The following is a 22,225-nucleotide window of genomic DNA, read 5'->3' as shown; positions in this document are numbered from 1 at the left end:
CCGCAGCCACCCGCATCCCGTGCACGTTCTCCTCCTCCCTCTGCGCCCCATCGTCCCACTCTCACCCTTTCTCTGTTCTTCCCTGCTGCAGCGCTGAAGGAAGCCATGGCCGCCTCCTTTCAGTTCGCGCCGCCGCTGTCGGTTGCCCTCGCCGATGCATTCCCGGTTGCCCCGTCGCCGGCATCCCCCATCTCCGACGCTCCCCTCTGCTAGTCTTCTTGCTGCCCCCTGCAAGATTGCGCCGTCATGGTCCGTGGCGTCGACTCCGGCAAACTCCTCGCCCCCGGATGACTCTCCATTTTCTCCTCCATCTCCGTGCGTGCCTCCTGTCTCGCTGCCGCTGTCTGATGCGACGCCCGAGCGCATCAAAAATGATTGCGGGGTGAATATTTTAAAATGCAGCGTGTGCTTTATAAAAACGAATCGTTTTTTGGATTACAACCACTTAAAAAAGGGAGTGCGGGCTGATTAATAAAAACTATAGGGGCTTTTATGCAAAAGCGCTGCGACGGTGAACCCGGAGACCCAATCCGTGCTTTATTATTAGGGAGAGATTTATGAAACATTATTAAAACATGTGAACACTTCTTATAAATACAAAAATATCTTTTTAAAAACATAGACCCTGTTTTCAAATACATGGCCATTCCTTTCAAAATATGAAACATTTTTTCATGATTACACGGACCTTTTTTACATACACATTCTTGAAAAATTGAGCAGATTAAAAAAACAAATTTTGTACTTGGTTGTCACGGTACATCATTTGCGCTTGTGTGTTGACCATATAGAATTTGATCTCCAAGCTTTAACTTGGTCAAGCCTTATATTTACTCCTTGGTCAATCTTGATATCTAGAAAGCCACACCAATCCTTTCAAATTACTTCATTTGCGCTTGTGTGTTGACTGTATATAAAAAAAAGGGTTTTCCTAATTTTTCTGGAATTCAATAAAATTGTTAGCCTTTCAAAAATTGTTCTGGTTTTAAATATATATGAAGAATTCCAATTTTTTTTGAAAATATGTTTGCAGTTTCAATAAGTGATTGGAATTTTAAAAAATTGTTCATGTTTTCAAAAAATGTTTAGAATGCTAAAATAATGTTTTTTGGAAAATATGTTTAGAATTTGAAAATAATGTTTTTTTGATATATTTTCAATTTATACATTTTTTTAAGAAACACTTGTAACTTTATTCATACTCATAACAAGTACAGGCACATTGATTTGAACCTGAGATCAAAGAGAATACAAAGTAACTTTTATAACTAAGAATTACAATGAATTCTCTTGAAAATACCGTCTTCACGACGTCAATCTCTGCTTGAAGAAATGCCCTAAAGACTTCGGTAAAAGGGCTGCATTTAGACTGGAGCAACGAAGTTGTCACTCTTTGACCCGCATGAACATTACCAATAATGGTTTTTGAAATTACCTCAAGTCGCTCATCCAAAAAGATGTGAAGCCTTAATCGATGAACGTACTTGGTCCGGGGATGATCCTAAGTGCATGACGGCGAATCATTATATCTTCACCATGGTGTCAATGAAATATTTCACCTCAACAAAGAATCATACCAACAAAAAAGGCTTGCCACAGCAACATAAACTCATCATATCTGAATAATCGGATCAGTCGAGACAGAAAATTCTCTAACCTCATGGCACTGCCAAAAAAAAGGCAAATTTATTCTCATAAAACTATAATGATCACTAGACGATGGAGAAGAACATGGAGGTCTTGAAGATCCAAGGTCCCCCCACCTCTCAGCATCAAGATGGCAACCGGAGGCGAGGGGACCTAAATTTTTCAGGTGACGCCGGCGGCGACAGCGGCACGAGAAACCCTACATATGCCTTTCTTTTTTATGAGAGTGTAGAGACTTCACGCTTCTTTGAGTAACTTCAATGTATACATATGTATAGCATTGTTGCTAGCATTCTCTGTTTGGCCCCTGATGCTCAAATCCTCGCTTGTCGAAATTTACAAACGTGGTTTCCACAAAGTTTTTTTTTTTTTGACTGTTGGTTTCATGTGATACTCTTTCGGTGATGAGTGGAGGTAAGTTTACGTTGCAGCACACGGGCATGTGCCGCCGGTGGTGAGTGCAACCAGCGTTCATGCTTGATGTGCGGTTCTGCACCTACCTCACCGGATACGAAGAAACATGGCAGGTGCGGGGAACACCGAGGCAGACGCCAGGTCAGCGAGAAAACGATCGGAGCTACACGCCAGAGATCAGCGACGAAACGGTTGCCTCGCAAGGCTATCATATAATCATATAATGGTTCTAGACTTGGCTCGGTTGGACTAGGTGGGCAATACAAGATAGCTCGTTCCTTGTGCTTCTCCCCTCGTTGACTCCAGTTATGCACCAAGAACATTTGCGTCCGTGATATCCTGCACAACTGAAGACTTGTGCGGCTAGCTGAAGAGCGTCTCCCATCAGCAAGCTCGCTTGATCGCTGGCTGAAATACTGCAGATCTCATCTATTACCAAGGAACAGGTACCGTTTCTTATTTGCTCTTGATGGGATTATAGATGCATCCTTGTTGTCCACGTACCACTGTTCGGGGGTGGTGGTTCCTCGATGAATCGCCTTTTCGTTGTGGATTCGGGCAAAATTGATGGGATTATAGATGTATGGGTTGGAAGAAGGTATTCTCTCCGATCCATATTCCTCCTCGCAACTTTAATATAAAATTGCACTAAAGTTGCAATAAATAATATAGATCGGAGGGAGCATATAAAATCGAAATCCAGAAATTTTAGCCCTTTGTGCCCCCTTTTTTCTTGTCACCCTGTTCGCCTCTTGCGGTGCTTATTTCTCTCTTTCATAGAATTCCAACAATTTCTCACGTTCCTCGAAATCCCAAAGCAGCGGATGATTTAAAATTCAAATTATTTCACAGAATAACACTCTTGTGCTGACATTTTCTGCTCTCTGTTCTTGCACCAAGCTACGTTGTTTTTTCAGTAGACACACGAAGCTACTATTCAACTGTTATTTATGGCCTCTTTGATTCATTGAAAAAGTACAGAAAGACCATAGGAATAAGAAATTTTCTATGGTGACACTATTACTTTGTTTGATGCAAAGGAGTGGATCATAAGAAAATGAAGGAATTGTTCATTGGATTGAGGTCAATAGGAAAAGAAAAAGAACTTTAAAATGCACCCAACCTCTTTTTTTACATTCATGGCAAACAACGAGATGAATGGCATAAGTAGCATAATATCAACTCCATCTTATCTCTGCTGATTTATCCTTCTCCTTTTTTTGCCCGGAAAGAGTGATTATATTAGCTAGAAATAGAGACATAACCAAAGTTCATGGCTTGAATGATTTACGGGGGGAAATGACGGAGCCATACTGCCGTTTTGACTTGTTCTCTACCTAGCTGTGCTAAGTGATGACTCACAGAGTTGGCTTCTCAATAAATCTTAACAAATAGGCACATCTCTTTCCTTAACAAGCTCACGAATATCCTTAATTTGACCATGCATTTTAGGACTTATGTTTTTCCTATTTCTGCGAATCAAAACACATAATTCTACAAATACTTGTGTTTTCACAATTATCAACTTTACACATGCAGCCCTATCATATTGTGTTATCTGTTTTTTTAGGTAATTCCTATGTTTTTTCCAGAATCTTTTGCGTTATTCCTATCCCCGTGTTTTTGAAATGCTACAAAGTTTGGACCAAAATCCGGTGTAATTTCATAGCCATAAGACTTTCCGCTGAGGCCCAAAACAACATTTGTTTCGGGGTCGTAGTAAAGTTATACACGACTAATTTTCTTTGGGTGTGCCTATGTCTTGCTTATGGCGAGATGTAGCCTGAAGTGAGAGTTGTAGGCTGGTCTAGCGCACGAGAGAGAGGTCACAACCTCATTTTTTTTCAATCTTTTTTCACCTTTTTTTCTTGTTTTTTGCTTCTTTTTTTAAATTTGGTTTACACTTCCTACTACAAAACACTCTCACATTTTTTTTCAAATGTTAACAAGCATCTGAAAAATGTCAAATGTGTATAGAAAAAAGTATAAAGAATGTGTATGAAAAATATTTGGTCATGTATTTAATTTTTTTAATCAAGTATTTTAAATATCAATCAAGCATTTCAAAAATGTTAAATGTCTGTAAATATATATTCCTCATGTATATGAAAAATATACACAAAATATAAAATATGTATGGAAAAATTTCATCATGTTTCAAAAATTGTTAATCAAACATTAGAAAAAAGTTTGTATTTGAAAAATGGTAATCAAGCAGTTGAATTTTTTTCTCATGTATATGAATAATGTATACACAAAATATACAATGTATATGAAAAAACTTGATCAGTATATTTATAAAATGTTAATCAAGTATTTGAAAAATGTTAAATGCGTATAGAAAAATATTTATCATGTTTACAAATAATCTATTAAAATAATATAAAATATTTATTAAAAATATTAATCATGTATTTATAAAAATTGTAAACCTATGTACAAAAAACTTTTTTATGTATAAAAAACTGTAAAACGTACATTAAATAAAATTAGACATAGAAACACATATATTTACAAAAAATAATTAAGTTTAAAAAAATGTTCCTTATTTATACAAAAAATAAACATTGTGTGCAAAAAATGTTTATTGTCATTGAAAAATATTCACCATGTATTTGCAAAATGTTGACCGTGTATTCAAATAAGTGTTCAACCCTTGTATTTAAGGAAAAATCTACATCACGCATTCAAAGAATGTTCAATGTGCATCAACAAAAAAACTTCACGGGTACTCAAGTATACGCTGTGTACTTAGAAAAGTACTCCCTCCGTCCGGAAATACTTGTCATAAAAATGGATGTATCTAGATGTATTTTAGTTCTAGATACATCCATTTTGATCTATTCCTCCGACAAGTATTTCCGGACGGAGGGAGTAGTTATGTGTTGAATAAAAAAGTAAGGCGATGAAAAGTGACAAAGAAACATAAGAAAAGGAAGAAAGCCAACAAAATGAAACCAAAAGAACGAAGAAAACTAAAGAAAAAAAAGGTGAAATACAACAAGACGAAAACAAATGTGAAAAGAGTAAAAATAGTGAAAACCGACATAGAAAATAAAAAGAATCAAAGAAAATCAATGCAAAAGAGTGAAAACAGTGTAAAGCCTGAAACAAACAAAACCGAAGAACAGAAGAAAAAAAGAAAGGAAACAAAAAGGCAATGAGAACCCAGAAAGAAACAGAGATACTCGTACAAAAACAAAGGAAAAGAAAGAAAAGGAAAAACCCAGTGAAAAAGAAACAACATGAAAATTAAAAGAAGCAAAAAAGCCTAAAAACCGATCAAGAAACAAAGAAAATAGTTAGAAAAAACAAAAGAAAAATTTCTCTATAAAACCGGACCAGTTCAGTGGATCGAACGCAGCAACAACTTTCATAAAAAAACAGCGCGACAACGACGACCGAACGAACGCAGCAAAGTGAGCAAGCTAAACCACAGAATTGGGCTGGACCTAATTGTAGACGACTGAGGAAAGAGCTTCTTCCGCCTCGCTATAAACAAGATATAGCTCTCGATAGAAACGGTTCCTGGGTGTATATACATCATATATGAAAAAAAATTAGTAATTAAACAAAAAGTTAATAAATTCTAAAAATATTTTTGAAATAAATTTCTCCTTCTAATGTACTTGAAAAAAATCACAAAAGAAAAAATCCCATTCCCCATTGACTTTAGGGGAAAAATAAAAATAAAGGTCAAATATATGTGAATATTCCGTGTTCTACTTTTCAGTTTTCAGCTCTAGTCCGCCTAGACTGCTTTTTTTTGAGGGGTGAAAACAATTTATTCATCACCGAAATTCACATGAAGGTGGATACATCGAGGGTCATATATACGGATTGCCAAGCCAAAGATGGCGGCTCATGCCCTGGCATAGAGAAAATCTAGCTAGTCTATGTGCTTCATTATTAACAGCACGTCCCTAGAAAGTAAAAACACAATTAAACAACGTAGCTTTGAGATTGATTTCCTAATGATCGCACCATGAGCTCCTCGCGTTCCCTTAGATATGTCAGCAACTACTTGCTTGCAATCAGAAGAGACCATGAAGTTTGACAAGTTGAGATCCTCCGTTAGGGCTAGCGCCTCCCGACATGCAATAGCCTCTAGTATAGTTGGATTGCAAACACCGTAGATGACCCGTGCTGAACTTCCCAGATAATTCCCAAAGTCATCCCTGCATACGGCTGGCGCTGATCCTCCTCGCTCGTGAGAACAGCTGCATCAACATGGATTTTTGCAAAACAAACCGGTGGTGCCTTGGGTCTAGTCATAGGTGCTGCATGAGATGTAGCGTCCCGTACTGCTGGCACATTTTGCTGGCCTGATATAATCTCTAGATCAGAGATATACCTCTGTATGAACGCGTGCGTTGACTATGGACACTGGAAAATCCCTTCATGTATCGCTTTGTGTCGTGACGACTAGATGGACCACAAGGTTACCGATAACACCACGAACATATCATGCGTCAGTGTTTCCATCAAAGTGAACAGCCAGTGCTTCGCCGATGGTTCAGTCACCGTCATCATTTTATGGGTTAGCTCAGTGTCACTCAACACCCATACGCCTAGACTGCTAACCAGACTGTATTCCTTTCTTTCCTATCTAATAATTTTTGGCCGTCGGCCCTTCGATAGAATAATTTTTCTTCTTTCCCAGTTGTCAACGCGGATATTTCCTTCGTGAAAATTTGTATACTAGTGTAAAGAAAAGTCAAGTTTATTAAAAAATGCTATGTGTTTTTTTGACTATTTACAAAATTATTATAAAAAAATTGATATCGTGAGTGTATATACACGGAGGATTTTTTTTTTGGCATTTTGCTTATAGCTCTCGCGCTTTTCTCGGAGCAAAGGAAGCCCTAGTAAAGTTCCGTCGGAAGGCCAGCTACTTCAGTCCCGAGCAAAACAAGGCAGCGGTGCGCCACCTGATGGAGACGGAGACGGAGACCCACCGCCCCCTTGGCACATCTTGCTTGCTTTCCTCCTCCAGCCAGTGGAGCACGACGAGGTACCGGACTAGGTCCCAGCGTCGCAGCGCGCACCTGGCTGCCATACACTTCTTAGATCCAGCATGATCATCCATAAGTGTTCTTCTTAGAATAAATTTGAGGCATATCGTTGATCATCCAAGGATTAAGTAATCACACAAGCACGACACCGAGATTTGTTAATGAGGTTCATCGATATGGCTACATCCCCGGGGCCTGACTACGGGCGCTCCTCTCCGTGACACCGTCACAATACCGTACACCGGCCATCCGGGTGCCGGCACACGCCGCCGGCTCCTCCTTGCGCACCTGTGCTATTATGTTGACATAGGTTACATCGTGTGTCTACCCCGCTATATAAGAGATGCCTAGGATATAAGTGTCGGACAAGACTCCACATCCTATGTAAACACAATACAACTTATAGTCCAACTGTAACCTACCGTATACACAATATTCGACACAACCCTAACAAACTTCACCTTGACGAATATTCTCCACCACCTTGAATTTGTCAATGCGTCAAACTTCCATGTACTTATCGCGGACTTGAGCTTATCCCGTGAGTTCTGCTGCTACTCCAAAGACTCCATATGACTCCACCTGCAACTTGTAGTCCCTCTTTTTCTTGATCACAGTCAACACTCGAGCAAAATTAAGTTCCTTATTACTCTAGTTTGTGCTCCCAACTTCCAGAGTATCAATCCAACGCCATCACACACTTATCACGGACCTGCGTGAAAGTGAACAACTCACATACTGGATGTCACACATAAGAGTTACCTGAACTCAACATCACCGCTCCTTTCTTGACCGCCTGTCTGAAACTTGAAAGAATTTCACCGTTGCTTTTAATCATTCCGAGTCAAATTCGCATTTGTCTCACCACATGTATGACCACCAGAGCCCTGGCCCGTCTCCATGTCCCCCGTGCTAACCGCACGCCTCGCCGCTATTACCGTGTCGAGCCTCCGCTGTCCCGGCCGAGTCTCAAGGGTCGCGAAACCACACCACTCAACCCCCATTGCAGAGTATCACCGATCATCACCGACCGATGACGAGTTTCATGCTTCCATCAGACCACTGGGCTCCAGTCCAAATTACGTGTCAGTCGCTTTTTCCGTTCCTGAATAGGCTTCTATTCTCTGGATCCTTACACCGTAGCCCCTCAATCCAGCTCCACCTTCAACATGACTCCATGGTAGATGATCAGTCCACCCATGTGCTTCATCGACTTCAAGCTCCGTGTATACACCACCTTGAATCAACCCCGCGCCATAGTCTTGTCGAAGCCACACAAGCACTCAGGCCCGTGCCGCGTGTTTCCACGCCCCAGAAGTCGATCACCATCAGCATCACGCTCCTACGTCGTCGTCGCCGACCCCACCACCGTCTTCTGTACCAACCGACTTCCGTCGATCTGTCAGACGGACAAGTCCGACCCAGCCAAATATATCCGGCTGCAACGACACTTTTCAGACTTCTCAAGCCTTCACCATAACCAACGCCATCCATACACAGAAGTGTACCAGCAAAGAAAACCAAATCAAAATCCCTCATAGCCTTCCCGTATGAACACCACACGTATATAGCTACTGGACTTATCTTCTTTTTCTTTCTTGATAGCATCCCGGTGTTGGCTGGTCTTTGTGCCATTTGTTTTCTCAAACAAATCCTCATAATACGCTCAGCTCGCTCATCTCGATCTGCATCTCCAGCGAACCAGCAGAACCTGCCCGTTGCCTGGGCCTTCCCTTCGCCTCGCCCAATTCCCGTGCAGCTCAGCTCTCCAGATGGGCCTCCTGCCATGGGCCGCGAGACGCCAGCAAGCCAGCCGCGCGTGCGGAAAGCTCGCCCGATCGATCCAGCCGATCGATCGCCGCATGTCCCTGCCGCTGCAACGCGCACGCGAGTCTTCCACTTGTCCTACGTCTGCTGCAACTCACTGATTCCGCTACCGATTGCCTTAACTGCCGAGACGCTTTTCATGCCACCGTATTGCTCCTTCTCGATCTGGTCTGATCGCAAACCACCTGACGGCTTTCGCAAAAGAATTCCCAATCGATCATCGTTGCCATCGATATTGATTTCTTCGCATACCATCTTCGCGCGATCCGACGACGATCTATCCTCTGAATCAACAATGCAGCAACCTCCCGACAACCTAGCTCTTATACCACTTGTTAGAATAAATTTGAGGCATACAGTTGATCATCCGAAGACCAAGCAATCACACAAGCACGACATCGAGATTTGTTAACGAGGTTCATCGATATGGCTACATCCCTGGGGCCTGACTACGGGCGCTCCTCCCCGTGACACCGTCACAATACCGCACACCGGCCACCCGGGCACCGGCACACATCGCCGGCTCCCCCTTGCGCGCCTGTGCTATTATGTTGGCATAGGTCACATCGTGTATCTACCCCCGCTATATAAGAGATGCCTAGGATACAAGTGTCCTATTAGGACAAGACTCCGCATCCTATGTAAACACAATACAACTCATAGTCCAACTGTAACCTACCGTGTACACAATATTCGACACTCTTGCCTCTCACCCTTGTCCATTGGTTCACCCTGGTAGGTTTCTTGAATCGGAGATAGAAGAAATTTTACCTCTGTTCTTGCATCTCTCTTATCCAAAGTCCAAACTCCACTCTACCTGGGAACGAAATTGCAGCTATACTTAGGCGGTATATTACTATATTACAGGTAGAATAAATTTGCAGATCTTCCTAGCTACAAAATTCAAAATAATCATGTTTTTACGCATTTTATATGAAAATGAATCATGCTATATCACAGGTAGAATAAATTTGCAGATCTTCCTAGCTACAAAATTGAAAATAATCATGAGACAGGATTTTCAGCACCCGGGTCCCCCTACACCCTCTATGAACAGTAAGTTCAAAAAAAAACTGAAACTTTGGGACATCAAACTTGATCAAAAATTTGATGATCTTGCAAAGTTGTAGCTAAAAATAACATTCGAGGAGCCCTCACCTAAAAAAACAAAATCATTGTTCAAAGTTTATGTGCATTTTTTAGTAGTGATTTTTTTATGAGGGCTCCACGAAGCTTATTTCTTGCTGAAACTTTGCAAGAACATCAAATCGTTGATCATCTTTGATCCTTGAAAGTTTCAGATTTCTTTTGATGTTTTTTTTTTCTAATTTTTACGAATTTACTGTTCATGAGGGTGTATGGGCACCCGGAAGCTGTTATACCTTTCTCAATAATCATGTTTTACGCTTTTTATATGAAAATGAATCACGTACACGTACTGGGAAGAAAAAGCCGTTTTGTAATGCCATGGATAGCCACGTCTTTAGTTACATAGGTAAATTCCTTCTCACAATAAGTAATGACAGATTTTAATCTTAAGCTATTAGTTGGCATCGTGTTGCAGGCAAACTGCCGCTTCCTGTTCTGCAAATCTTGTCTTCATATGCTGCTGGCACATGGATTACCAAGGAAACAATCTTAATGATTTCTTTCAAACTAATGGGCATTTGGTACTTAAAAGTGTGGACAACAACTATAAACTGCGATCCTTCACCGAAAAGGAGATAAAGCACATTACGAAAAGATATAGCACTTTGCTTGGTAGTGGCTCGTTCGGTGATGTCTACAAAGGAAGATTAGATGATCAACGCCCAGTCGCAGTAAAGAGATACAAAAATGGAACCAATAAAGAGGAGTTCGCCAAGGAGGTGATAGTGCACTCCCAGATAAACCACAAGAATGTTGTCAAATTGTTAGGATGCTGCATAGAGGAAAATGCTATTATGATTGTTATGGAGTTTATCTGTAATGGAAACCTCTACAACATCCTTCACTGTGGCAATGCTGATGGTCCTATCCCTTTTCATTTGCACAAACGTTTGGACATCGCCATTGAGTCAGCTGAAGCGCTATCATGTATGCATTCAATGTACAGTCCTGTCCTTCATGGTGACATTAAACCTGCCAATATACTGTTGGATGGAAAGTACTTGCCAAAGCTATCTGATTTTGGAATAGCAAGATTGCTTTCTACTGACGAGGCCCAGCGTACCAAAACTGTTATTGGTTGCATAGGTTATGTGGACCCTTTGTTTTGTCAGAGTGGGATTCTCACTACAAAGAGTGATGTATACAGTTTTGGAGTTGTTCTGTTGGAAATGATCACCCGAAAGAAAGCGACGGACGGGGCTACTAGTCTTACTCAATGTTTCTCTGAGGCCCTGGGTAGAGGGAAGAAGGTGAGACAACTGTTTGATGTGGAAATTGCCAATGACAAGAACATTAAGTTGATCGAAGATATTGCAAAGCTAGCAGCTACATGCTTGAGACTGGATGATAAAATGCGTCCGACAATTGTTGAGGTAGCAGATAGACTTAGGAGGATTAGAAAAGCTCTCCCCCAGCGCAAGAGTGAAAGCTCTACAGGTAATTAAGAATGTACACTGCTATACTTCAAAGTTTACATGGCTTTTTGCTTAGCTACTGAAGTCAGACGTGGATAGCAACACGGTATATGCAGTAGGGTGGGATGTGAAATAAACAAACCTTAGCTTCTTCTTTTTTAACACTTTATGTGTAGGATTACACACAAGTAATTTCAGTACTTGTTTGGGTGAAAGGCAAAATACACAAACTTTATTTTCTTCTTTTAAGCACTTAAGTAATTAAATACATGATTATAGATAATTGAAGAAATTCTCCTTTTCCTGTTAGCATGGCCATTTAACGAAATTCTTTTTCTTTCAACTATGTTTGGTCTCTAGTCTCCTTTGTTGTTTCTGTATGTATTGAGTTTTTTTAGACTAAAGTGTACGGAATGTTTTAGAATCTCAGTTTGAGTACATACGTAGAGTTTTAAGGCACCTTGTGCATTTACTTCTCTTTTTAAGTATAATACTTGACTCATCAACATGAATATTATCCATATTTAGGTTAAAGATGCACCATCTTTGCCAAAATAAAAATGCTGGTTCAGAAGGGTACATGCCACCCTAGTTTTCATTCCCATTCCTTGTGTGCTACCAGGGTTCATGTCCATGCCAATCACATAAAACACAATTAAGTCTAACCGTGTCTCACAAATCACAAGTAATGAAACTGTTAGAATAAATCTGAGGCATACCGTCGATCATCCGAGAATCAAGCAATCACACAAGGCACGACACTGAGATTTGTTAACGAGGTTCATCGATATGGCTACATCCCCGGGGCCTGACTACGGGCGCTCCTCCCCGTGACACCGTCACAATACCGCACACCGGCCACCCGGGCGCCGGCACACACCGCCGGCTCCTCCTTGCGCGCCTGTGCTATTATGTTGGCATAGGTTACATCGTCTGTCTAGCCCCACTATGTATGAGAGGCCTAGGATACAAGTGTCCTACTAGGACACGACTCCATATCCTATCTAAACACAATACAACTACAAGTCCAACTGTAACCTACCTTGTACACAATATTCGATATAAGTCTAATAAACTCCACCTTGACGAATATTCTACACCACCCTGAATTTGTCAATGCGTCAAACTTCCATGTACATTGGACTTGAGCTTATCCCATGAGAACTGCTGCTACTCCAAAGACTCCATATGACTCCACCTGCAACTTGTAGTCCCTTCTTTTCTTGACCACAGTCAACGCTCGAGCAAAATTAAGTTTCTTGTTACTCTAGTTTGTGCTTCCAACTTCCAGAGTAACCGTCCAACGCCATCACACACTGATCATTGACCCGCGTGAAAGTGAACAACTCACATATTGGGTGTCACACATAAGAGTTGTCTGAACTCAACATCACCGCTCCTTTTTTGACCGCCTGTCTGAAACATGAAGAAATTTCACTGTTGCTTGTAGTCATCCCGAGTCAAATTTGCAGTTGTCTCACCACATGTATGACCACTAGAGCCCTGGTCCGTCTCCATGCCCCCATGCATACCGCACGCCTCGCCGCTATTACCGTGTCGAGCCTCCGCTGTCCCGGTCGAGTCTCAAGGGTCGCGAAACCACACCACTCAACCCCCACTGCAGAGTACCACCGATCATCACCGACCGATGACGAGTTTCACGCTTCCATTAGACCACTGGGCTCCAGTCCAAACTACGTGTCACTCGCTTTTTCCGCCTGCTGAATAGGCTTCGGCCCCGTCGACTTACGCCGTAGTCCCTCAATTCAGCTCCACCTTCAACATGACTCCATGGTAGATGATCAATCCACCCCTGCGCCTCATCGACTTCAAGTTCCGTGTATACACCACCTTGAATCAATCCCGTGCCATAGTCTTGTCGAAGCCACACAAGCACTTAGGCTTGTGCCACGTGTTCCCACGCCTAGAAGTCGGTCACCATCAGCATCACACTCCTATGTCGTCATCGCCGATCCCACCACCGTCTTCTGTACCAACTGACTTACGTCGATCCCGTCAGACTGCCTAGTCCGACCCAGCCGAACTCGTTCTACTGCAACCATGTTTCACCCTGCATCGTGTCATCCAACACATACCATGCATTACTTGACGCCCTGTTAAACATGATCTTCACAACGCGCTTGTCCATGCGCCTCCGTTACCTGTCCACATGTTCCAAGCCTTCTTAACAAACCGATCAAGAATAAACTACCATGCAACCTGCATAATTTTTCTTGTCTCTATTTGTTGTCGTAGCTTCTCCGTGCACCTTGGCAGAAAAAGAACAAATCCAAAACTGCCCATGTACACACACATGACTTTGGCACCTTTTTTTCTCAAACAAATCTCACGTCATAGCTTCCGTGTTGGTTGTGTCGCATGTATCAGCAGCACCTCGCACATTAGACCCCACCAGGCCTAGCCCAAAGCCTCCACCACCTCGTGGCTGCACAAGGGCCTTGCCCATCAAGCACGCAACAGCTAGCCCCACCTGGGCCAGCCTGCCACGCCCTAGGCTGCCCACGAGCCTCCTCGGCTTCGGCTCCCTGTGACTTGGTCCGCGCGGCTTCGATCGAGCCGCTGCCTACACGTCCGTCTCGCCGCAACCAGATCGATCTGGTATCAAACCGATCGACAAGAACTCCAACGCACTCGCCTGACGTCGCCTGCCTTCAGATTGCTTTCCACCAAGTTGACTATCCTGATCGACTTTTCGCCTCACGGCGCTTCACGACTTCCCGGCGACCATGATCACAATATCAACCTTGTTTCCTCTAGATCAACAACACCCTTCGAACAATCTAGCTCATGATACCACTTGTTAGAATAAATCTGAGGCATACCGTCGATCATTCGAGTACCAAGCAATCACACGAGGCACGACACTGAGATTTGTTAACGAGGTTCACCGATATGACTACATCTCCGGGGTCTGACTACGGGCGCTCCTCCCCGTGACACCGTCACAATACCGCACACCGGCCACCCGGGCGCCGGCTCATCCTTGCGCGCCTGTGCTATTATGTTGGCATATGTCACATCGTGTTTTTAACCCCAGTATGTATGAGAGGCCTAGGATACAAGTGTCATACTAGGACACGACTCCATATCCTATTTAAACACAATACAACTACAAATCCAACTGTAACCTACCTTATACACAATATTCGACACAAGTCTAATAGAAACTTTACCTCATTATATGAGACTGTTGTTTATTTATGTCTTCCCCAATGCAGGCATCAACAATGGGCTCATAAGAAGAGGAAAGGCAGAGGATGTACCAACTATTTCCCTTGATGAAATGAAGAAAATAACAAGAAACTTTAGTAATGGTGCTTTAATAGGAGAGAGCTCACAAGGCAGAGTTTTCTTCAAAGTGTTAAAATATGGACCGGAATATGCATTCAAGTCTTCTCAAGAAATTGATTTGAAGGTTATGGTTCCGAGCCTTGCCTTTTCACCATTTCAACTAACGCTCTATATTTACTAGCACAACAAGGTCTTGCCTTCTAATAGGTACATTTCTGTGGCAGATTGAAGCGATTTCAAGACTGAAACACGAGAACGTTGTCCAACTTCTCGGGTATTGGGTCGAAGGAGACAAATATGTTCTTGCTTACGAGTATGCATCGGGGGGCACTTTGCATGATATTCTTCACAGCGAGGGTGAGGAACTATAAAATTTTACTTTTGTATAACAAAAATGAATATGCTGCATGCCTTCTTTTATCGAACGGGGAAATAGTTTGACAATTCAATGTTAGCCATGTGACATACGAGGAACAGAGCAACACTCAAATGAACTCACCCTCTAAAAAAACCTTTAATTTTCAGAAACTTAGTTTAGTGCGTGTTATGTGAGGCAGGGGACATGTTATGTTAACATCGCTCACCTGCTTTGAATATGGTCCACAATAAAAGCCAAAATTTCTCCAATACTCTTCTGGTTTATCGTCATAGGTAAACAGGCACTACATGAATCAACGAATATGCCGACGGCTAATGATATGCCAATGGGGCCCGTCAGTCAGAGGCGGAGGATGAAAAAACTTAAGATGTGGCGAACATTTAAGTAAAAAGTTTCATGTGAATCCTCGGAAGAATAACCAAATATAGGAAAAATAATAAAATCATTAAGCCAGCCACCAGACATCTTGTTGCATAACTCGGTCTTGATGATTTTCAAGAAGTTGACTATGAAAAGGTGTTTGCACTTGTTGCTCGACTCGAGACGGCGAGGCTGCTCCAGCTATGCAGCACAAGAGGATTGAAAGGTTTTTATATGAATGTTCAATCTGCTTTTCTCAAAAATGATCCCATAAAAGAAGTGTACAGGCAACAACTTCTTGGCTACGAGAAAAAAAGGCAAAGAAGAGAAAATTTGCAAGCTCAACGAGGCACTATATATAAGGGCTAGCGACCAAGAGCTTGGAATAAAGTTAGACCAAAGTTTGACCTGTCTCGGTTTCAAGAGGTATTCCTTCGAGCACGCAGTCTATACAAGAAAATTGAAAAGTTCAACCTAGTAGTTGAAGTGTATGTTAGGGCATCTCCAGCCGCGCCTCCAACAGGCCCTCCCCAGGCGATTTTGTCGCGCCGGCGCCAAAAAAAGGCCCCAGTCGTGCACCCAGAAGCCCGTTTTTCGCCAGCTCGGGCCAAAACTGGTGCCGGCGGACCCAGGCCGAACCCGGCGCCCTGGGGGGCGCTTGGGGAGCCGGCACAAGCGAAAAAGGTGCGTGGGCCCGCCCTGGAAGCGACCCGAGGGCCTTTTCCCGCCGTTTCTTGACGCTTTTCCCTCGCATCTCTCCCGCTCGCTCGCCTTCCTCCCGCCATTCTCTCCCTTTCTCCCGCCAAACCCTCTCCCGCTCGCCGCGAAGAAGCACGCCATGCCGCCGAAGAAGTACGCCATGCCGCGCGCGGCGGCAACCGCGACTGACGCCATGCCGCCGAAGAAGCAGAGGAAGCCGAGGGCGCCACCATCGAAGCCACCGGGCCTGTCGAACGCCGAGTGGAGGGTGGAAGTTCAGCGGCGCGAAGCAGTCACCGCCGACAGGCGGAACAGGGCCATAGCCAAGAAGGCCCGCGACAACGCGGCGCGCGCGGCGGTGTCTTCCTCATCGGCCGACCAGGCGGAGATGAATGCACCCGTCGTCAGCCACGCCCAGTATGCGCCCTGGGGACAGCAAGGCGCCGGATCTCCATGACGGCAATGCGCACGGTGGGTTCAACCCAAACGTGACCTTCCCTCATGGTCACCTCGCTACGCGCACGCCCTCGCCCGCCTTCGTCGACGTGCAGTACCCTCCATACAACTACTCGCCGCCCGCCGCCTACGCGTCCACACCGACGCCCCATCTCTACCGCGGACCGCTACCCTTCTCGCACCTCGGCGACGCCAACGACACGGGAGACGACATGGAAGACATCATCGCGACAGGATCGACCGCGGCCGCCGCGTCTCCCGGTTTTGCCACCCAGGACGAGGTAGTGGACCTCAGTGGCGACATGGAGGCCGAGCTCGGCTACGTCTACGGTGACGACGCGCAGGGACCCGAGGAGGAGGAGGAGGACGAGGAGGAGGAGAAGGAGGAGCCGGCTCCTGTTCCGACGAAGGGGCGCCAGAAGAAGAAGAAGCGGGCGGCTAGGTCAGGCGAATCGCGCATCAAGTGGGCGTCCAAGGAGGAGGAATGCCTCGCCGAAGCATGGAAAGTCGTCTGCCTCAACCCGACCTCCGGCGCGAACCAGAGCTTGGACACGTACTGGGACCGCATCAAGGCCGAGTTCGACGAGCGGAAGCTCGTCGACCCCTACTTCAAAGGCGTCTACATGCAGCGCGGCTCCAAGGCGATGGCGAACCATTGGGGGCGTATCCAGTTGGCGTGCAACAAATGGCATGGAATCGTCGAGGAGGTCGCGGCTCGCCCGGAGAGCGGCGCCAGCGTTGAGGATCAGGTACGCACGCCATTCGCCCGCATATCTTCGCCCCTACGCCCGCCGCCCGCCAACTGTTCGTCCTTCCGCGCAGCTGCTGCGTATGTTTGCCATGTATCGGGGCGACAACCAAGACGCCGACTTCAAGCACCTCCACGTCTACAAGCGCATTGACAAGTGCGAGAAGTGGGCGGAAGTTCGACGTGCCCTCGACAAGGCCAAGGAGACATACAAGCTGGACGTGACGACTCCGGGCGCGTCAGAGGGGCGGCCGGACGGCCACAAATTGGCAAAGAAGGGGAAAAGCGCCGACGCGGCAACCACGCGAGTGCAGGAGTCCATCGAGCATTGCCTCGCCGGCGCCCAGGCCCGGGCCGTCCTACGCGAAGAGAAGACCGAGGCGCGGTGGTCGTCGCTAATGAAGAACAACGCCATCAAGCTCGACCTGCTCCGGACGAACGTCGCCGCGAAGAAGAGGAACACCGACATGGCTTTTCTGATGAGCGGGGCGGACATGCTCCAGAGCAACGACGAGAAGCTCAAGGCGTGGTACCTGGTGCAGCGCGGCCTCATCCTGAACGAGCTGCCGACGACGCCGACGCCGCCGCCGACGCCGACGACGCCCACGACGCCCACGACGCCGACGACGCCCACGACCACACGGACGCCAAGCCCGAACGACGCCTCTACATCGCCGCCCAGCAGTGCCGAAGCCGCGCCGACGCAGCCCAGCACCCAAGCAGCTCCGACACCGACGAGCCCGCGCACGCCGACTCCGCCAACGCCTGGAGCCGACCCCGCCGAGTGAATCGTTGCGCACGCGAACTTGCGGCGGCGGCGCTCTGTTTTTTGTAACGCCAGACTACGTCCGATCGCCGGATTTGCGGCGTCTTTTAAGAGCGGGAACGACCAAGTTTAAATTTCCCGCATCCTGGGACCGGCGCGTGAGGGCGTGACTGGGAGCTAGGTCGCCCCCAGAGGCCGAACTAGCGCCGGCACGCCCCCAGGCCGCTCTATTTAGACGCCCTGGGGGGCCGAACGGCTGGAGATGCCCTTATCTGGTTATAACCAAAAATAGCATGCTGGTCTATCCATAGTCGCATAGTCGGTAACGCTTTGAGCATGGTAAGTCGGTTATGTACTGTCAGAGAAAATATATCCAAAAAGGTGCAAATTGCAGGAAAAAAATTCTATGAGACCAGGTCTCATGGATTAGCAGGTGAGACCCATTTTAATGGATGACACGTGTCATTCACAAATCACAAAGCATCCACCCCACCTCCCACCTGAAATCGGGGGAGAAAGATTATATGTTTTGTGATTTGTGAATGCCACATGTCATCCATCAGGACAGGTCTCACCTGGTTTATATGAGACCTGGTCTCATATAATTTTTTTCCCAAATTGCATGCGTCATCAAAAAGTTCACCGTTCAGTTTTCTGATCGCAAGTTACGGAAAGCTCTGTCCAGAGAAAACCACCTAGATAACCGATCAGATCGTTGTGCAATGGAAGACACAGTTAGACGTGCATGTGCTAGACAGCACATCAATGAAGCTACCTGCTTGTGTGCTTCCTAGCTTTGCATATACATGTGTTGTGCTTGGCAGCATCAACCAAGCTGCGTGCTTGTGTACTTCCAATCTGGTTGCACATATGTGCCTTGCGCTTGGCTAAGGGTCTAACAAACAATATATGTATAGGTATAAAAAGTTTTTGGCACAGAATCAAGGTGTGGCGGCTGCCACACCTTGCCCACTCGAGTCCTCCGCCAGTGCCCGTCAGCATACATCGAGCTAAGCGGACGACCAGAAGAAAAGAGTTGGCAAATCCAGGCCGTCGGCAAATCGGTGCCAAGTCAGGAACAATTCTATCATGGATGCAGAGAGTGAAGATTGCCTTAAGTGCAGCAGAAGGGCTTGAGTTCCTCCATCATAAGGCAGAGCCTCAGGTCACCCACGGTAACATCATGTCCAGCAAGATACTTCTCTTTGACAACGATATCGCAAAGGTTGGCGACGTCGGCATATCCAATGTGCTGGTCAGTGATGACATGGATAGCTGTCATAGTTTTAGATGGGACCTTGACACGGATCGTATGAATGATCATTGTTATCACCAAGATGATTACCATGTCGATGTATATGCTGCTACTGGACAGTGCAACACAAAGAGTGATGTATACGCCTTCGGGGTTGTGCTGCTGAAACTTTTAACCGGTCGTAAGGCAGTTGATCATACACTACCCCGCGGCAGGCAGAGCCTCGTGACATGGGTATGCACCCTTGGCAAGAAGAACCTATGCAACCATTGTGACGAGAAGCGCTTCATATGGGTATGCCTTGATTTATATGTGTATAATGTCTTGATAAGGTGCATTAGCCAAACTGTTGATGACTTTGATGCACAGGCATACAATTTTATGTTAGACAATGTGTTAACAAAAACAAGTTTTAGTGAAGATAAGGTGCAGCGATGCATGGATCCGAGGCTTGAAGGAGATTACCCTCGCAATGCTGCTACCAAGGTATGTATTTTATCCTGAACTCGACCATGTTTAACCAAGTAAACTGGCGGTGAATCCTAGGCAGTGGAGCCAGGAGATGTCATTCTTGAACAGTTGTAGTCTATTCCACCAAATAAACGATGGGATTTAATCTCCATTGCTATAAGAGTTGATTCAACGTTATAGCCCCAAGTTTGTCAAGGTACCCCTTGTTCCAATCCCGACCATCTTGTACCCCCAAGTTTCAAATTTATTTGCCACCTGTGAAGGGAAGAAGTAGGCAAGTAGCACCCCACACGATCATAGCATTGACCCTCATCATCATGGCTCCTCCCGATCTCATCATGGCCATCGCTTCGCACATTCGCTGCTCTTCCCATGTCAGTCTGGCTATGTGGCAGTGAGTTGGCACGCCACCTCAGCCTAACAACGGTTCTAGGCTATAAGAAGAGTGGGGAATTTCTCCTGGGGTAAATACTGGTACAAATTTGAAAATTGAGGATAAATCTTCTGGGTACAATGATACACCCATTCGCGTCAAGAGCATCAAGTGAGGCAAAGAAAACTGGCAAGCTATTGCACAAAAAGCTTCCAGGAAGCAACGACAATCAATACATGTAAGATGTTAAGGCCTGACGCAGGAGGCAAAAAAATGACATGAACACTTGTGCAAACAGCTCCAGGAAGCCTATTCATCAGCAACCACTCCAGAACCCCCATCTTGATCAATAGCGTACAATGCAATAAGCCTTGAAAGCAACCATGACTGCCCTCCTTTGGCTTGAGATTGTCTTTGTGAGTTTCACCAGCCGTGCTGCTCCTTGTTTCATATCCTGCTGCATATGGAAATTAACACGTTATAGTCTTGATTGCATGACAAGCTAGGGGTAAAAAGGCGAACCTTATTTTTGGTATAATCTTTGAGTTCTTGAGCTATGAGGGACCAAGTGACTGCTCTCCTGACTAGTGTTGTCTTTTGGCAAGCAGATGGGTGCGATCGCGGCGCTATGTGTGAATTACAATCCAGATCTCCGACCAAACATGAGCACTGTCGTCAAGGGTCTGAGACAATTGCTACACAGCGAGCCATGTGACTTGGTGGCATGAAATATACACATTGAAGAGGCTTTGATGTCCGTGACATTGTCTCTGGCCGAGCTGCACAAGATCTCGAATTTTGATGGCCCTATTATATGCCTCTCTCTGAAGAACAAAGTACAAATATACATGTTGATCATGTATCCATTTGTTTTGCAGCTGATGGATGCATAATACTATATGTTATGTCACTTTTGGAATGAGGAATGTAGCATATGTTTGCACTGGATTTGGTGAAACATCGACAGATTATCTGCTGTCCGTAGCTATCTGTACGACTAACTGCTTGTTCTGCCATATCGATCCAGCAGGGACTGAAGTTCAGAATCTCTTCAGTTTGTGAGAAGGGGAAATCGTTCTCTCGCGCATGGAGTCCTGAATGAGATACTTTTCTAGAAATACCTGTAACTATTTAAACACGACCATCACAGATTCACATGTATAATGCTTTGGATCAAAGATAAAAAAAAACACAAAAGCAACTCTGAAAACGAAGAGTTACCGTGAAATCTCTCGGATACATAGCAAACGGATGATCACTCAAAATCTGGGCTCTCCCTTGCCAAAGCCTTAGCATCATCTAGGTGTTAAAATGATTGTAGAACAAATTGTGGCATCAGATGGGCCTTAAATTGGCCATGCAACCAAACTGTCTCTTAAATATCTTTCTGAAAAGAAAAGAAAAAAAAGATGCATGGTGCTATTCTGATTTTTACCTTCATAAAGGGCAGTATATTAATACCAAGCTGATCTCTGCAATGACACTACGTATAAGAGCTAGTCAAGACATATGCATACAACCAAATTATTAGAAGAAAAAAAGAAAAAAAAGAAAAGATGGTTGACATAGATGTTTTTTAGGTAATTAAATGATTAGATTGCAATTACACCAAAAGATGCTAAGGAGAATTACACTATCTGTGTAGATTCAGATGTTAATTGGCTATGGATGCCATGGAAAACAAGCTGGGTCCTGTAGTTTAAGGTTAATTATTCATTTGTTGCAGGGTGTTGCCACAAAATGAAATGGTCTTTCCCCCTTACGTGTCGGTTGAGATGGCGCGTGAGAATCGCCTGAAGCGTCGAATTTGGTATATGCCATATTTGTTCAGTAATTAGTTATCTCTACTATGTGTTTTGCTGGCACATCTTTTTAAACTTATTGCATTACTTTTTCTACTCGGTTCTTTTTTCAGGCGAGGGTTCCACTCAGTGTTTAA

General features: G+C 44.8%; 1 protein-coding gene across 1 annotated transcript; it reads left to right on the top strand.

Annotated features, from left to right (window-relative positions):
- Positions 1-2,314: 2,314 nt before the first annotated feature.
- LOC123086932 (putative wall-associated receptor kinase-like 16) lies at positions 2,315-21,103 on the top strand. Its single transcript, XM_044508800.1, has 5 exons — positions 2,315-2,507; positions 10,468-11,489; positions 14,707-14,903; positions 15,004-15,136; positions 20,895-21,103. The coding sequence occupies exons 2-5, from the start codon at positions 10,520-10,522 to the stop codon at positions 20,999-21,001; spliced, it is 1,407 nt and encodes a 468-aa protein (XP_044364735.1). The 5' UTR covers positions 2,315-2,507; positions 10,468-10,519; the 3' UTR covers positions 21,002-21,103.
- The last annotated feature ends 1,122 nt before the right edge of the window (positions 21,104-22,225 follow it).

The sequence above is a fragment of the Triticum aestivum genome, chromosome 1B (genome assembly GCF_018294505.1).
Source record: "Triticum aestivum cultivar Chinese Spring chromosome 1B, IWGSC CS RefSeq v2.1, whole genome shotgun sequence".
Classification (NCBI taxonomy): Eukaryota; Viridiplantae; Streptophyta; class Magnoliopsida; order Poales; family Poaceae; genus Triticum; species Triticum aestivum.
This window is presented reverse-complemented; position numbering and strand designations above follow the sequence as displayed.

Excerpts from the sequence above, each read along its gene's own strand:
- LOC123086932 (XM_044508800.1), top strand. The coding sequence starts at position 10,520 with ATGGATTACCAAGGAAACAATCTTAATGATTTCTTTCAAACTAATGGG. Across the intron at positions 11,490-14,706 it reads CAAGAGTGAAAGCTCTACAG|GCATCAACAATGGGCTCATA; the intron begins GTAATTAAGAAT and ends TCCCCAATGCAG. Across the intron at positions 15,137-20,894 it reads TGATATTCTTCACAGCGAGG|ATGGGTGCGATCGCGGCGCT; the intron begins GTGAGGAACTAT and ends TTTGGCAAGCAG.